General features: G+C 40.3%; 1 protein-coding gene across 1 annotated transcript in view; it reads left to right on the top strand.

Annotated features, from left to right (window-relative positions):
• DOCK11 (dedicator of cytokinesis 11) overlaps positions 1-18715 on the top strand; it is a 168240-nt gene that overhangs the window by 92005 nt on the left and 57520 nt on the right. Inside the window, 11 exon segments of the mRNA XM_073227341.1 lie at positions 3710-3730; positions 3732-3829; positions 4588-4624; positions 4626-4658; positions 4739-4864; positions 6052-6127; positions 7306-7454; positions 10434-10517; positions 11354-11465; positions 13654-13832; positions 18227-18343. Of these exon segments, the coding sequence (XP_073083442.1) occupies positions 3710-3730; positions 3732-3829; positions 4588-4624; positions 4626-4658; positions 4739-4864; positions 6052-6127; positions 7306-7454; positions 10434-10517; positions 11354-11465; positions 13654-13832; positions 18227-18343 (1032 nt within the window).

Genomic DNA, 18715 nt, shown 5'->3' with positions numbered 1-18715 from the left:
GTTCCAATCCTCTGCCCATTTTTTTAATTGGATTATTTGCTTTTTGTTTGTTGAGGTGCGTGAGCCCTTTATATATTTTGGATGTCAACCCCTGATAGGTGCAGGGGGACCAGTTCTCTGTGGAATGCTTCTCCCATACTGTAGGATGTCTTTTTGTTCCACTGATGGTGTCCTTTGCTGTACAGAAGTTTTTAGTTTGAATATAGTCCCAACTGGTTCATTTTTGCTTCTGTTTCCCTTGCCCGGGGAGATATGTTCAGGAAGAAGTTGCTCATGTTTATATTCAAGAGATTTTTGCCTATGTTTTCCTAAGAGTTTTATGATTTCACGACGTACATTCAGGTCTTTGATCCATTTTGAGTTTACTTTTGTGTATGGGGTTAGACAGTGATCCAGTTTCATTCTCTTGCACGTAGCTGTCCAGTTTTGCCAACGCCAGCTGTTGAAGAGGCTGTCATTTCCCCACTGTATGTCCATGGCTCCTTTATCGTATATTAATTGAGCATATACGCTTAGGTTAATGTCTGGCCTCTCTATTCCGTTCCACTGTTCTTGTGCGGGTACCAAATTGTCTTGATGTCATTTGCATTTTTAAGGGTGTGGAATTTCTGATCTTTACGTGACCTGTGCTTGCCCTCTAGTGACAGTCAGTGACATGTCATGTGATTATAGACAGAGCCAAACTCCTGTGTGGGATGTTAGAGCTGAAGGGGATTCTTAAGACTTTTTGTTCTTTTAACAGATGAGGAAAGTGACACCTAAGTAGAGGTTACTTGCCTGTGGTCATTCAGCTGTCTAGTATCAGAGCTGAGCCAAGGCTCTGATAGGTGTCTCTTGACTCCTAGTCCCATGTTTTTTCTTCCAAACTTGCCGTCTATCTCTTGTCCCTGTGAATGACATATTTCATGAACATCCGTTTGTTGAGCTCCTATTATGTATTATTTTCCTAGATGCTGTGGGGCTTGCAGAGAGGAATAACTTAGGGTCATTGCCCACAGGGATCTTACAACCACTTGGAGAGACAGAGATAGGTCAAATGACAGTATAAATCAGCAGTACAAATGATAGTCCAAAGCAATATGTGACTCAGTGTCAAGTGCTTGATCCGGGTTGTAAGTGCTAAGGGTTCAGGGAACTGAGGAACCACTGAGACTCGTGGCCTTCCATCTTGACATTCTGCTTTGGTTCCTTATTTTATTCGTTTGGATTGTCATTCACCAAATACTTACAGAGTACTTACTGTGGGCCGGATGTGGTACAGGGTACTAGGAATATACTGGGGAAAAATTCAGACAACCTACCTGGTCTAGTTGGGGTAGACAGACGATAAGGGAGTCGTTTTAGATTGCGATGAATGGTGTGAAGAAAATAGAACACATTAATGGGATTCAGCATGACAGGAGCGCACTCCAGATGGAGTTGTCAGGGAAGGCCTGTCTAAGAAGATGACATTTCAAGCTGAAAAGAACCTGATGAGGGGAAGACACCATAGGTAATACAGTTGTGTAAAAGGATAACCACATATTGCAGCAGGTGTAAACCTTGTGATGGCATGTTTGAAGGACAGGAAAAAAGAGAACACAGTGTAGCCAGAGCACAGTGAGGGTCGGGGGATGGCCTGAGATGAGTTCGGAGATACGGGCCAGGTACTTGTAGGCATGGGAAGCCCTCGGCAGCTCTTTGTTCATGGCAGTTCATTTTGTTTTTAATAATAGGGACATGGCATTATCTGGCTTGCCATTCCAAAAGAATATGCTGGCTGCTGTGTTGAGAATAAATGACAGAGGAGCTATACTGGTGCAGGGAGACCAGTTCTGCGTGGAATGCCCATCTCTCCTTCCTACCTGATGTTAACGCTATACTTATCCTTCAGTCTTCGTCCCCTCTGAAGCCTGACTGGATGTTCCCTGCCCACTTGCAGACTCAGTTGCTCCTTCGTTTGTGCATTTTGTGCACACCACTCTTGTACTGTTGATTACTTGTATTGCAACGATTCAGCTCCATGTTCTTTCCCCCCGCCCAGACTGAACTGCTTGATGGTAAGGACCTTGCTTTTTGGGGACGTGCTTGGCACTTGGAAGTTCACTCAGCATGCCTTTGCTGAGTGCGTGAATGAATGGCTTCACTGAAGTGGGAGTTTGAACTTGACTTTGAAGGGTGGCTACAGTTTGGCTAAAAACTCTGAACAAATGTGCAAAGGTAGGAATGCATGTGGTATATTCAAGGAGCAGTCAAGACACCAGTTTGGCCTTGTGAAGGATGATTATTAAGGCTAAAGACGTTAAGTTAGGCCCTAAGTAACTTGAAGCAAATATCCTAGATCAGACTCTCTCAACCTTGGCATGGTGGACCTTTTTGGCAGGTTAGTTCTGTGTTGTAAGTTGCTGTCCTGGGCACCGTAGGATGTTTTGCAGTACCACTAGCCTCTACCCACTAGATGTCAGGAGCATCCCCCAGTTGTGACAATCCGTAACGTCTCCAGGCATTGGCAGGTGTCCTGTGGGAAGCAAAGTAGCCCCTAGGTAATGGGGAGGGAGGCATCAGAAAATGTTGGCGGGAGGTGGTCTGATGTACCCAAGTTTGAGGAAGATTAACTTGGAAGTGAGAGTTGGATGTACTGGGAATAAAGTGAAACTGTACAGAGGCCTACTAGGAAATTACTATCTTGGCCACAGGTGAGAGGGTTTTGAAAAAAGTGTGATGGCACTAAGGATGGAAGAGGAGACAAAGGGAAGGAACAAGCGGAAGAGTAGACCGTGGGTTCCTTGAGCACGGTATCTTGCCTTATGCATCTGGTTGAAGAGAAGGTGCGCAGAGATCTAAGAGCTCACTGTTGAGATGACTCAGCTATAGGTGATAGTGGCCTGAAAAGTGATGGTGAGAGTAAGGTGGAAAGATGGAACAAAAAGTAAGGGGGGAGACTGTGAAGGAGAAGTACTGAGCTCCTGAGGTGCAGAGACATGTCTCATCCATGTGTGCCGTTTCCCATAGTGGGAATATTGACTGGATGCGGAAGGTGGCTGGTGAGATTGGTTTTCATTTTTCCGGTTGGTTGGTTGATGACATGAATGAACGAAAGAATGAATGTGGAGAGAAGGGAAGAAGAAGGAAAAAGCTTTTCAAATTTTGCTGCTTGTATCATCTCTGTTTATAGCAGCACAATTCTTGTTTCTGATGACGCACCTGTCACTAGAGAACAGAGTGTTAGTACTTTGAAGAAATGTATCACGAGGGTGCTGGGAAGCAGAACGGCCCTCAGTTTTGCAGATGATGCCAGTGTGAAGCGAATTACTGTGGAAACACACTTTACTGAGTCCCCACCTAACTTGTCATCAGATTAGCATTCCTCTGTAAAACACCCTGCCTGCTGGGGCCTAGCAGGCCCATCTCCAGTGCCTGCAAACACATCTGCTCCCCACCCCAGTGGGGTGTTGGTTTACCAAGAGTCGGTTGTTTTTCATTCCAAAACCCGTTTATGCCAGTTACCCTGGTTATCTCCAGTAAAGTACTTAATAAGTAAGCTAGCAAAATCTGAGTGCCAAAATAGATATGTGGGTAATGAACAGAGTCCTGTATCCCATGAAGCTCACATTTAAGTGTGAATATTCTAGTGAATGTATTTCTCATTACTTAAGGTTTTGTTTTTTCACATGTGCAAGTTATATCATATCTCTGTTTTGTTTCCATAACTAATAATGACTCGTTTTAGTGTTTGCATGCCATGGAGATCCCAGGTCATGATACAATTTCTACCTGTAATTCTTATGCAACTCTTCCGAGTTCTCACAAATATGACCCCTGAAGATGACGTTCCTATCAACTGTACCATGTGAGTTTCGGGACCATACAAAGAGGCAACTTTTGTTTCTTTTTGCATTTCTTCATTTGAAATATAAATCTATCTTCCAAATGAGAAACCCAAACATCAGAAATCCAATATCAGTTTTTTCTGACTTGGTGCTTCTCAGACTGGGGCACTTCTGTATCCCCAGGGTTAGGTGGTGCCAGAAGCCGTAGGATAAACTTTGACCAGGGGTTGTAAAACGTTGCTGCGTGTTTGAATCACCCTGCAGAGCCTTCAGAAATGTCCATGCCCAGACCATTCTTCTTACCAACTAAGCCAGAATCTCTGAGGACAGAACTCAGTGCTAGTATTTTTCTTTTAAGTTTTCTGGGTGATTCCATAACGCAGCAGCGTTTGAGAACCATAGCCCTAGACCCGTGTTGTCCACTAGAAGTTTTTTCAGTCATTTGAGCTCTTTAACTACATAGTTGCTATGACCATACTTTACGTGTACACAGAGATTCAGAGAGGAGATGAACCATCCTGGTTGCTAAAATAAAAGATATGCTGTCTTTTGTACCAAGGAATGTTTCACAAGGCCCTGTGCATGTTAGACGCCGAGATCTTTGTTAGACCCAGCGTCTAACATTACGTCTTTTGCCGTCACCTCCACCTCACTCTTAATTATTCAGGCAGTATTAGGTATTTCTAGAGCTAGACATGATGGTCGTATCTAACAATCAAATTATGGTAATTAGTTGTTAGCCTGACACAGTTGTTAACTTTTGTGAATGTTGTTTCAGGGTTCTCTTACATATTGTCTCTAAGTGCCACGAAGAAGGGCTTGGATAGTTATTTAAGATCCTTCATAAAGGTTTGTGGAGTAAGTGTGTTCTTTCTGAGCACTTTATTTTATATGAGAATTTTGTCTTAATGTTTCATTTTCCTTTGTAGTATAGCTTCCGACCTGAGAAACCGAGTGCCCCTCAGGCCCAGCTGATACATGAAACTCTGGCTACTACGATGATAGCAATATTGAAACAGTCTGCAGACTTTTTAGCAATAAACAAACTACTAAAGGTAAGGAAATAGGGCACGACAGGGAACCAAAGCAGCCAGGGACACGCACCAGCCAGATACTGGAACCCATTCGGTTCACTCTTTAATCATTTTCTTATGTGACACCCCTTCCCTCACCAGTTTGCCCGTGTGTCCTTTTCCCTCACGTTCTCCACAGAACCTTCTTCATTCTCTTCACCCCCCCCCCCCCGCCCCCCCGCCCCCTACCTACTCCTTGCCCTCAGTCGAATGTGTAATAAAAAGAAAGGGGTAAAAGAAAGTTAGATCTCGGTTAGAATCCTGTAACTAATAGTTTCGTTACATGGAGCCTGGCAGCCCTGAGCCTCCGATTCCTTATTTCCAAAATGTAAGCACAGCCTTTAACGCATTATTTCTGGCATATCGTAGGCACTCAGATGGTGGCTCTTACTGTCACTGTTACTATTTCTACTAATGGTAGAATTTCAGTTTCAGGTATCTTAGGATATATGTGCTCGAGCCTTCTCTACTCTTCAGACTACATTTACACAAATAACTATGGTCCTCCGGCCGGCCCCCATGTTGTACCAAGGGCAGGTTTGGGTCCCCCACTGAGGGCAGGCAGTAATGAGATTCATTGTCTGCAGAGAATTTACAAGCAATAATATATTAAAAGTTGGTTTACTCTTATCACAATGTATAGGCAAACCAGAACAATGGCAGTGATAAATGCCCTTCGCTACCGAGGCAGATTCTCAGCAAATGCCCTTAGTACATCACCAGTTGGCCCTGAGCTACAGTATTACCTTTTTGCCCACACAATTGGCCAAGATATCCTGCAGGACTTTGACAGTGCATTGCAGTCACTTTAAAATGGGTGAAATAGGTGAAAGGGATAGAGGCAAAAAATCCAATTGTAAAATAAATCAGTCATGGGGATGAAAGTACAGCATAGGGAATATAGTCACTAATGCACTGTAAAAGCTTTGTGTGTTGACATATGGCAAGTACACTTACCACAGCGAGCATTTAATAATGTATATAATTGTTGAATCACCATGTTACATGCCTGAAACCAGTGTAATATTGTGTACCAACTGTACTTCAATTAAAAATAAATAAAATATTATTCAAGGTCAGAGAGAGGAGCCAAATGGATTTGATAAATTCTGTTAAGCTTCAAGGACTTGGGTAAGTATGAAAAACTGATATTCTTTCTTATTTTTTAGTACTCATGGTTTTTCCTTGAAATTATTGTGAAGTCTATGGCCACATACTTGTTGGAAGAGAATAAAATTAAGGTAAGTAGGATCAAGAATGATATTTAATGTAGACGAAGAAGGCTAATCTTATTCACAGGTAGCCATGACATGCAGGTCCTCTTGTATTGAAGGGCTCTTAACCCTTAGCTTCTTCAATTTTGCTTAAAATGAGACAACAACAGTGGATATATTGTATAAATCTGAGGTCTGACAGTTCCTGTGTTTTCAAAGTCTCATTTTCTGAGACTTCCTTATAGACTCTTTCCTATTAATTATTTTCCATGTAAAATGCATTCTGTTTGAAGCTTTTCCTTTGTCTTGTAGTTTAAAAATGTCTGTGGTGGGGAGGGATAAGGGTGGGAAAAAAGAAAGGGGGCATTACGATTAACATGTATAGTGTGTGTGGGGGGCCACGGGGAGGGATGTGCAACACAAAGAAGACAAGTAGTGATTTTACAGCATCTTACTATGTTGACGGACAGTGACTGTGAAGGGGTATGGGGGGGGGACTTGGTGAGGGGGGAGCCTAGTGAACATAATGTCCTTCATGTAATTGTAGATTAATGATACCAAAATAAAAATTTAAAAAAAATGTCTATGTTGAAAGCACTCATTTGCAGGAAGAGTGAGTACCAAATGAGAAACAGCCTTTCTCTCAGCAAGGTCCAAGGCGAGTATAAAGTTAAAAACACTTGATTTACACACTAGTTATGTTTTTGGAACGGGGTGTACACATTTAGTTGCATTTTAAACCTCTTTTAGAGAAGTACAACGAAAGTTTCTTAGTTACGGGAATTGTACCACTAAGAGGTGTGAAGTAAAAAAATACTCACCTCCTATTTGTCAGAACTTTCACAAGAATGGGCTTACTGAAATTGAGATGCATGGATTATGTGTCTCCTTTGTGTCTCAGAAAAAAAAAAAAAAGTGGAATGAAAAACTGGGATGTGTCTGCATCTCAGGAACATGATTCTAGAGTTGTGTCAGAGTGGTGACCTATTCTCATTGATGGTTTTCAGTCAGTTATATTACCTTAGGCCCCAATAGTTCCTGTAAGTGATCTAACATATACATTGAATTAGCGGTGTTATTTTTAAGTTGGGGAGAAAAATGATACTGCAGTTAGAAAACACATTCATATATAGAATGTGTTTTAAAATAAAAATGGGAGATGATTTAGACCGTCTGCAACTCTTTTTTCTCTGCCTGTTTTAATTTAAGGCTTCCCAGAGGCCAGAGATTTCCTGAGGGCGTATCATCATGTCTTACATTCACTGCTCCTTGCAATAATTCCCCATGTGACTATTCGCTATGCGGAGATCCCTGATGAGTCTAGAAATGTCAATTATAGTTTGGCCAGCTTCCTAAAGGTGAGTTAAAGACAGCCAGGAACATGGTAAGGAATTATTCTTCACAAATACAATCTTTAAAACCAAAGAAAAATAATTACCTACCTTCCAGAGGTAGGTCTTGGCTAGGTCTTTATAATGGCTACTTGGAGAAGCTTTTGACTAAATTGCAATTTATTGAAAGAGTCAAATTTGGATCTCTTTCCCCACTCCCCTACCATCAAAACGGCTAATTAAACCGGAGGTCCCGCCCAGGTGGCTTAATCAGACGGCCTGTTTTGCGAGGTTTACACAGCGTTTTTCAGACAGATCAATTTGCATGCCTTTGGATGGGACACACACCTTTCTAGACTGCCACGATCCCCACCACTCTGTGGTGTCCCCCTGACTCTCTCTATGCATTTAAATGGCTTCTCTGACCCCTGTTGGCCTTTGAGTTGGCACCTCTTGACCTAAAGCAACCTATTACTGGCTGATGTCAGTGCAGTCTGTATGTTGCTGATACGTCTAAAGGAAAATTGCTAATTTTGGTAAGTGAGATCATTTTGTTTGAGAGCTACCAGAAACTCCTACCTTTGTGGAAGATAGCACAATATATTGTTGTTACATTTTGTTATTGTCAGTATGTAAGGGGGCAGTGCTAGGATGCAAGCTGTTCTATAAAGTGGGGTGGTAACTTTTGAATTGGCTGCAGAGAGGGTGCATGGGTTCGTAATGTGCTTAGTTTTTACATGCTTCTTTCCACTCTCTCCTCCCAGCTCTTCACACCATGTCTCACACCTTATGTTAACAGCCTCATGGTCAGTAATCCATCCAAGCAGCTTTACTGTCTAACATAACTTTGTTTTCTATTAAGAATTTACAAGTAGGTTTCAGATCTCCAGACTGTGATTTTCTGATATAAGACCTCCCTTGGCCAAAATTAAAATGAAGTTTTCACACTATTACATAAACTTTTTGTGTATCAGAAACCATGCACTTTTTAAGGTAAACTTAAGGATTGAGATTCTTTGAAACGTCAAATCTCAGTTTCTGACATGGAGTTTAAACTTGAAGTTGGCTATGTAAAGGGAGTAGAACATAGTTGATTTAATAGCACATTTATTTAATTCAGGTCAACACACATTTGCCTGTCTTCTCTGTGAGGAAGATCTCAAAGATGTGAGAGGCTGTCCCTGTAATCACAAATAAGCAGATATATAAGATAAAATGTGATAACTGTTATGTACTCAAAGTACAAAGTGCCATAGGAAAGCAAGAGAATGAGGGATCAGGACCGGGGAATGTGAACAGAGACTAGAAGAACAGTTCCCCAAGACAAGAGTTTTGAGAGTGTTCCAGGTAGAGGATCCACGGGCAAAGATGGGATACATGCATTCAGGAATTGTTTAGGGATGAGCAAGAAATTCATCTGCAGAGTTTGGAATGTGTGGAAGGTAGAGCTGGAAAGGCCATCTGGTGCCAGATGATGGAAGGCTTTGAATGTCAGGCTAAGAAATGCAGATTTTGATCTTGCATGCAATGGAGAACTGGCAGACATTTTCGAGGATAATTTTATTGCTGGCATGATGGAAAAAAATATGAGGAAAAGACCAGGGCCTGGGCAACCAGTTAGGAGGCCAGTCCCCTCCCCCCCACCCCCCGACCACCTCACCCCAACCCCACTGATGAGCCTGGCAGAGTCCGTTCATCTCTTAGGCTCCCCTCCTCCCTAACCTTCCCATGCGGTGTTGATCACCCTTTCTGTTCTTTATCTGTCGTTTACATAGTTCTATGGTTGTTCTTATTGTACTGTATATTTTAACTATTTTTTTTGTCTCTGTCACTGGACAAGAATAAAGAACATGCCTTATTCGTCTTTGTGTTTCTCTAGAACATAACGCATTGTCTGAAACACAGAAGTGAGATACAAAGAGCTGGTTCATCAGATGCTGAGTTCTTTCAATTTCACAGGAATAGTCTAGGTACTATGAGAACATAAAGAAAAAGAGTTCCTAGTATCCTATCTAGGTGAAAACACAGGAAAATAATAAGTAAAATACAAGCTAGTATGGAATAATGTGTTTAAAGGGACCTGTGGACCAAGGTGGTTGAGGACGATGGGACTTCATCAGAACGTTGCAGAATGTGCAGGATTAGGTACACGTGAGAATTGCTGGTTAGGCCTGGCATGAGCAGAGACCCAGAGGTGGTAACACACCGTGCATCTTGAGGGGCTGATAAGTAGATGAGCTGTATTGGGAAATAAAACTGGAAATGTAGGTTGGGACAAGATCATGAATGTCCTTGAATGCCAAGCTAAGGAATATTAGAGGCAACATCACACTATTGGAAGCTTTTGGAAGGAAGGTAATATGACTAGGGCTAGGACTTAGAGATGAATCTGGAAGCAGATGGATGGAAAGATTAGAGAGGCCTGAAGACTGGTTAGGAGGCTAACTGCAGTTGTTCAGTTGCAGGGTAATGAGAACCTTAACCAGGAGAATGACAGCAGGCAAATACAAACAACTGTTAGGGCCGTCAGGATTGAAGAATATTTTAATCGGCCAAGACTTAATCAGGGCACAAAGAAACCATCCCTTTGCATCTGAAATGTTTACATAAGCAAATAACACTTTGAATAGCTAAGTGACTCACTCTACACTTCACTTTGAGCTTTGAGAGTTGACTGAGATGCAGCATAGCTGAATAGGTTACATGTATGTGTATATATGTTTATGGGTGCTTATACATACATTATGTGTATATAGATACATGCATATATTTGTGTATATACGCACAAAATTTTGAGAATTGTAGTTGAGTCCCAATTCCAACGAGTCACTTGTGCTTTATCTCCTTTAAGGCCACCCAAGCTCTGAAAGCTATTATTCGATTACCTGTACAAGCAATTCCCTTAATATTGGAGCATATTTAAAAATTTAGAAATTTAAAAAACTTATACTCGACAAACTTGTAGAATTATATAACTAACTGTTCGTTTTGATTTGGCTTCTATAGCGGTGTTTCACGCTAATGGATAGAGGATTTGTTTTCAATTTGATAAATGACTATATATCTGGATTCAGCCCCAAAGATCCTAAGGTAAGTTAAAAAGACATAATGGTAGTGGATGCCAGACATCAGCACCTGAGATCAAGAGTGACGTTTTTTCTCCTCTGGAGGATTTGCAATTGCTGTTTTATTTAGGTACTTTGAGTATAGCTGTACCTCAAAGCAGGGAATATCAGGTAGTGTTTTGGAGTCCACAAGACCACCCACATATTCAGGGGTTCACTCAGAAAACTCAGGACTCAACATTTACTTGTACTCGTGGCTAAGATTCATTATAGTGACACAGCAAGTATGCTCAGCTGAATCAGTAAGGGGAAAAGACGTCAAGTGGAGGCCGGAGCAACCTGTGTGCAGGCTCCCTGAGCACCCGCTTGCCCTCCCGCAAAGGGTCACACAGAGCACATCTTCTCTCCAGCATTCAAAATGCATCCACATTGGTGCAATATTTCTGTTCAGGGGAGCCCATTTGAGACTCAAGAGTTTAGGGATTTTACTGAGGGCTGGTCATGTATTGGAGGCTGGTTAAAATTCCAGCCTGTCAGAAAGGAAAGCAGGTGTTCACCATAAGTCACATTGTTTGTGCAAATAGTTGGAGCAGACTGGCGCAGAAGGCACAACCTTATCGGGTAGGGAACATTTCAAAATTCAGTTTCCCAAATGCCAGCCAATGACCAATCTTGTAAGCAGGCCATTTTAGGGAGAGCAATCTTGGGTTTGCTTGTTAACTCTTTCCTCTGTGGGTAACTTCTCAAGGTATGCTTAAAATACCAAACACTTCTGTTTTGAAAATAAATGCACTGTATTTAATTATTAAAATAGTAAACGCCTGCTGAATTTGAGTTCATGTCTAATTTCTTTCCATTTAGGTTCTGGCTGAATACAAGTTCGAATTTCTGCAAACAATCTGCAATCATGAACACTACATTCCTCTGAATTTGCCAATGGCATTTGCAAAACCTAAACTTCAGCGAGTTCAAGGTAGGTACTTGCATTTTCCATCATTTGGAATTGATTTTCTTTTTTTTCTCTTTTTTGTGCTAGAGTCAGTGTAGTGTAAGGTTTTCTAGTCAAACCAGTCAATTTAAAGGTAACCCCAGAATTGTTAGTATCTGAAGATAGGTTCATTAATGGTATTCTACATTTCCTTCATCATGTCAGGGGTAGTATTCATAGTATGAAGAAATTGGGTGTGTTCCATAGATTGCTGCTTAAACACAGATGTCAGCAGATACTAGTGAAGTTGCTCTCTGTAGTATGTTTGGACTCTTATGTGGGACTGAATTAAGAAAAAAACATATAAGTGCATTTCTGAAAGCATCAAGAGGGGAGTATAATAAAGTCATAGTAAAACGGTAATATGTATGTATTACGTTTATGAAATGCCTTCAGTTATGTCCATTGCTAGTTTTAATGAATGCTTTGTTGTGTAGCACTATTCTTATGTTACTGTGTTTTTTATTTGTCCCTTTTCTTTTCGTATATTAATTAGATTTTTTTTCATTTGCGGTGGACCGTTTGACTTCAGTAGGTAGGTTTAACTCGGTTCACTCTAGTCTGCTGTCTTTAAAAACCATTGACTTAATGAATGGCTAAGATGGATGGGGGCTTCGTTTGCTTTTCAAATTCTCCCTAGCCAAAATGAGGCTCTAGTTAATGCACCCAGAAAGCCTAGGAGGCAGTTTATTTGTTCACTTTTAAAGTAAGCTTGAGCGTTGATTTCTAGAGGAATCCACTTTAAAACACCGTCCTCAGAAAACAAGCTCCTGCTCAAGCCGGCACGGGGACTGGCGGGTATCTGTTCTTTAAGCGTGTGTCATCTCTCCCAGGCTTGCCTCCCTTCTCTTTGACCCTGTTCAGTGACTGCTTGGCCACTGTTTTGAAGGTGTGGATGAAACTACCTGATTGGATTTATTCAAATCATCACTGAAGTGGAAAACTTAACACCATTGCAAAATCTACCCCAATGAGGCCACCTGGGTCCTTGTGCATAGAAAGTGCTGGAACTCACAGAAGAGCATGACCGAAGGCAGGAAGAAAATCAGCTGCCTCAGTCTCTAGGGCAGTAGCTGCTGAGCAGTGGTTTTAGTGATTGAATTATAGCCCATGAAAATGGAGGAGAAATATTAAAAAAAAAAAAACAGGCACACCCTCATTCAACCATCCCCTGAATAGATTCTGAGCAAGTATAGTTGAAATCCTTGGCCCATTATTTTTTGATAGCTATGAGGAAGTCAGGGAAAAGAAAGAGTGAGCAGATCATCAGGACTGAAGATTAAATCTGATTGTTCATAGCATTTATTATGCCCTAACTGGATACACAGCATTATAGTATGTGCCAAAGAGGGCAAAAAAGAAATAGAAAACATATCCTTCAGCTTTATGGCCCAAGTACATCAAAGGACAGGGGGGAGAAAATGTAGTAGAAAGGTACTGTAGAAATTACTAAACTTGGTCACAATCCCTTCCGAGTAGTTAGAAGGCAATTCCCAACCAGGGTATTATCAGCTGGGAATTAAAAGGGACTAAGCATCTAAAAGGGAGTGAAAGATACCATTTGAAGTGGTGATTTTATGAAATAAAAGATTTGTATTTGCTTGATGATGAACTGGAGTGAGATGAGGCTACTTTTCTTATTGTTCTTGTATCCCATTGCATTTGGGCCAATATGTAACACTTACAAATGGTCAACAGTTAATACTGTTAGAGTGATTCTGTTGTCTAGTTTCTCTTCCTGTTCTTATTATACAAGTATAAACATACAGGTAAACTAACTTGTATAGACTTACTCCAATTTGTAGTTGTAGCAGTCTCTTCAAATACAAAGAAATGTGTTAAGGCATTGTCAAATGTAGTGTCCTTTCATTCTGTGTTCTATCCTGAGATTCCTAAGGTTAAAAAGAATTTAGGGGAAAAAAGAACCTTAGGGACTGTCTTACCAATCGAAATTTTCATTAAGGGTATCATCTAGCCCTATTTAGGACTGCTTCTGTCTTGTAAAATTTTGCATGCTCATTCTGTGTGATAACATAATTTGTTCAGATTCAGCAATAATAAAATTACAGCTCTGGCTAGCATGATGACATATTGCTAAATAATATAGTATTTTAATGCTACTGTAATTTTTTAATACTTTTATAAACGGGCTTTAAATTTCATTGTACTGCAGATTCAAATCTTGAGTACAGTTTATCAGATGAGTATTGCAAACACCACTTCTTGGTTGGTCTACTTCTGAGGGAAACCTCCATTGCTCTTCAAGACAATTACGAGATCAGATATACAGCTATCTCTGTCATAAAGAATCTGTTGATAAAGCATGCATTTGATACTAGATATCAGCACAAGGTAAGAATGTCCACGTAATCATCAATATCACAGTAAATTTCTGCTAAGATTCTACCTTAAAGACAAAAGTTTTCAGTAAAGAACATAATGTGAGCATTGATGAACTTAGTTTTGCAAATTAGGTTTTAAAAATACTGTTCAGTTAACTATTGAAGAAGAAAACACTGGTTCCTCCAATCATGTTTAAAGAACAATATAACTGCTTCATGGTTTGTTACATAAACGAATTATGATTTTTAAAAACATTGTGGTTGTAGCCATGTGTATTCTTTTAAATACATACCTTAATATGTGTGCTTAAATGTACATCCCTAAACAAATATATTGTTGATTATTAGGTGATTAATAATAAGACATGTTAAGCATTTCATATACATAAAATACGTTATACAGAGTCTTTCTCACTGAGGAAATGTGGGCGTGGCTCTAAACCTTACATACACACGGTCTCTGTGTGCGGCCATAGCTGTGGTTGCTATATGCCGCACCTTCAACATACATGCTCAGATCTTACTAACATTAAACCCTGGGCGCTTAAAAAGTAGACTGCAAAGTGTATGGATTTAGAATAGCCTAGTGTACTTACCTGCTACAAATAGCTGAAGGTAACCTGTTGATTGATAGTTAATGATTTGTCCCTCTGTTTTTACATTCAGATACAAATAAAACCACACTTATTACTGTACTCACTTTGGAAAGATGTGTTGGAGATGGATTTTATTCCTTTTCCGTCGTTTTCCCAATTTGTCCTTACTAAACAGAAAATGCCTGCCAGCTACATTCAGTCATATTTCTTTAATTACAAAGATTTTTTTTTATGTACAAATTTTGCTAGTTTTCTTCATGGGATTCTCTCCAAAAGTAAATTTAAACTCTTAACTTTAAGAAGTTGCTCATGACTTAACTTGAGTTTGCAATGCCTTTGTCTGTTATTCCCACACAGTGTACTGTGCTCTGTTACATGTCATTTTCTCTTTTGTGATGTGGATATTAACACACGGTAGCTGGTATAATATATCTAGATGAAAAGAAGTCCTCAAAGTTAACCCATCCAACCAAGCTTCATCAAGCCTTTAAAAATGCCCGTTACTGCTGGGTTCTGGCTAACTGCTGCTAATGCCTACTAGTAGGAAAAGGGTCCTGTGCCATGTGGAAGAAGTATCTTTAGCCGTGATTTCAGAGGATTCATGGGAAAAGTACAAAATGAACTTCCCCTCCCTGAAGCGCAAAGTTGTACATTTTACCCCCTACCTTTTCAAATGAAGTGGAGGAAAATGGGAGTTCACTAGTGTCTTACCTAGAAGTTGAATCCTTTTACATCACATGTTTGGATGTTACTTACTTTTTAAAATTCTGAGAGCAGTGTATGTACACATACACTCATGCATGCAGCTATTAATATGTAAATAAGTTACACATTATGTCTGTTTCAGTGTTTGAGGTTTTAGACTACGGGAAAGATTGCAATACCAAGCTTGTTATTCTTTCAGTGACTTCTCAAGCCCTTTCATCTTTGTTCAAAAGCTTCACACAGGTATTAAATGAGTATAGGAGTCTCTCCGATAGAATTTTGCTACCAAAGTAGGCCTGATTAACCAAAGCTTCAGTTCCTTTCTCTGTCTGGTTCAAAGAGCTCACAGGTGGCCTGAGCAACAGGTCATCTGTCAGATACATTCAAGTAACACGTTTATCATTAATGATGATGCCAAGGGGATGGTAAAGGGGGGAGCTTAAAGGCCCCATAATGTCCACTGGTTTCCAAAAGTGACCCCAAAGAAATAAGCAGTCAAGAAAAAAATGCTTCCTGTGGAAAGGCTGCTTTGAGACTAGATTCCCCACCCCCAACCCCACCCCTAATCCTCAGCCCCTCTTCTAAATGAAATGGTGGAGAGGTCACCAGTCCCTATTATGAGCTACTTGTAAACTGCTTTGGTAGATCTCCTAACTTGTTATAATTACCATGAGACATCTTTCCTACTCAGAACAAGAGTATGTACGTTCTAACATCTGTCCTGGGGTCTCTGTTAGTTCCTGTACCCCTGGCAAATGACGTTGACACTTAAGAGAATTGCAGTTTCTTCTTGGGTTGTTGGCAGATCTTTTTTACCTTTGTAATTTTTTTCCAAAAAGTAATCCATATACCCACTGGGGGGAAAAAAGTGTATCAAAATGCCTCTTTTCCCGTTCCTTAACCTCCATGGCCCAATTCACTCTCCAGAAGCAGCCGTTACCAGTTTGTATAGACTTCTGTTTCAGGCATGCATAACCCTATATGTAATATATATATATATATATAAAATAGAAACCCTTATGCAGGCTTCTTTTTTCATTTCATAATACATCCTGAAATTAGATGTTACCACATTATAAAAAAAAAATCTGCTTAGTGTCCCATCATATGGATGTACCTTATTTTATCTAACCTGTCTTGTTTTAATAGGCTCTTAGGTTGTTTTCTGTCTTTTTTGAGGTAAAACTTTTCTTTTGCACTGACTGTATGTCTTCCTGTGTTCCTGTGTGTCACCTATAGTACCTCATTCCCTAGTGATCACTCACTATTGGCACTAAAATGGACTCCCATCTAGAAACAATAACACTAATAATAGCAGTGAAACTCACTATATGTCATTTATATATATATATATATATATATGTATATAAATACTGTATTAAATACATCACATGAATTAATGTCATTTGTATATTATCCCCATTTTACCAAAGAGAAAACCATGATTTGACTTGGTCACCATCAAGGAACTAGTAATGGGAGAGCTGGAATTCATGTGGGTCTGAAATCTAAAATTGGTGCCCTTAACCACTAGACTGTACTGCCTCTCAAATATTAAGTGGGACACTACAAAACTAGAGAACATCATAAAGAGCAATCATGTGGTGACAAATCCTGAAACAGCCATGGGAACAATACAGGAAAGTAATAAGGGCTACTCTTTAGCCTTGTGAAGAGTGAATTAAGACAATTCATGGTAACTGCCTCCAGATCTGAAAGGTTGCCACGTAAAAGCGAAAGACTTACTCTTTGTAGTTCCAAAGGGCAGAGCTACACCTAGCAGGAAGAACTACAGGGTGGAAAGCAGCTGACCAGCTTTCCTAACAGAACCTGTGAAAAGGCTGGAGAGCTTAAGTAGTTTAAAAACAAACCATTTGCGCTGACGGACAGTGACTGTAATGGGGTTTGTGGCGGGGGACTTGGTGAAGGTGGGAGCCTAGTAAACATAATGTTCCTCATGTAATTGTAGATTGATGATACCGAAAAAAAAAAAATGAGCAGAAAACAAACAAAACAAAACAAACCATTTGTCAGGGATGCAGGTAAGGGCCACTCTTGCCTTGGGCAGGAAGTTGGACTAGATCAGTCGTTCTCAAACCTCTGTGCACATTAGCATCATCTGGTACAGACTCCGAGGACCCAGCTCAGATCTACTGAACCAGCATCTCCTAGCAAAAGAGACTATTACTGGCAGGGTGATAATGCTAAAAGTAAGTCTGTTAAGGGCTCCTGAAATTCACAAAAAAGTACAAATGGCCAATTAACAGATGGAAGAATTGTTCAACATCAAGAGCAAATGCAAACTAAAGCAACAAGGAGATACTTTTGATCTTCTGTATTCTATAGATTGACCACTGTGCCCTGGGGGCCTTAGGTAATCTAAGTCTCCAGACAGACCTTCCAGAGTCCTGAAACATGGAGGGCAACTCTTGTGCCATCACAGCCACCGTTTTTGCTGCCTTCAGTGTATGTACCTATCTGATAAGGAATGTCCATAGCTGAGTAAAGCAATAAGTAAATTTGTGTAAGAGGTAGTGCATTAAGACCAGTGGCCAGCTTTATTCACAAATACACTGATCTGCCAAGTCTTACATTTGATGTAGGGGGTGAAGATCACATTCTCTTAAGTGCCTTAATCAAAACAAAGTGTTTCTTGAATGACTATAGCAACTCATCATTTTTTTGCTTCTTCCATTTATTCATTCCTTCAGCTAATGTATATCGACCATCTGTCATCCATGCATGCACGGGGGTGGGGGTGGGGAAGCAGTGAGTAAGTGCTAACGAAACTCACTGGAGTTAAGGAGTAGGACTAACACTATCTGCTTTATAGGTCAACTGCTATTAAAAATAGACTTTTGCCTTTTACTTGATGTGGTTATGTTTGAGGGATGGGATTTGACCCTGTATCATGTATAAATAATCCAAATACCATGAAAGCTCTGTGGTAGTTTTGAGACTGTAAGTGCAAATAGACACACGCTTCACTACTTTGCTGTGGATAATCACTGACTTTGAATCTTTAAAGTGATAGATGGACCCAACTTTATTTGTAAAATATATAAGTTATAGACCTTTTAAGCTTTTGATGATCATTTTTCAGAACCAGCAAGCCAAAATTGCACAATTGTACCTCCCATTTGTTGGACTGCTTTTGGAAAATATACAGCGCTTGGCAGGTCGAGATACCTTGTATTCTTGTGCAGCCATGCCTAATTCTGTAAGTAGTAATGTGTTTCTATTGGTGTTTTACCCTGTTTTCTCAACTCTGTTTGGAATTGGGGTCAAGTGGCTGTATGGTCTCAATCTTAATAGTTCATTTCCTACTCCAAATTTACACTTTCACTTTTTCCAAGAGCAGCACTTATCAAACTTTGATGTGCATTTATGTGAATCACCTGGAGAATTTATTAAAACAGATTCTAATTCAGTAGGCCTGGGGTGGAGCTTGAGATTATGCGTTTCTAACAAGCTTTTGGCTGCTTCTAGTACAGGGACCGCACAGAGCAATGAGGTCCAAGGAAACACCAGGAATCCCTTCTACCCAAAGTTTTGTTTTGAAAATTTGCCACTGTTACATGGCTTCAGATAT

Source organism: Manis javanica, chromosome X, assembly GCF_040802235.1.
Source record: "Manis javanica isolate MJ-LG chromosome X, MJ_LKY, whole genome shotgun sequence".
Lineage (NCBI taxonomy): Eukaryota > Metazoa > Chordata > Mammalia > Pholidota > Manidae > Manis > Manis javanica.
The sequence above is the reverse complement of the archived record's forward strand: the minus strand, read 5'-3'. Positions and strand labels throughout refer to the sequence as shown.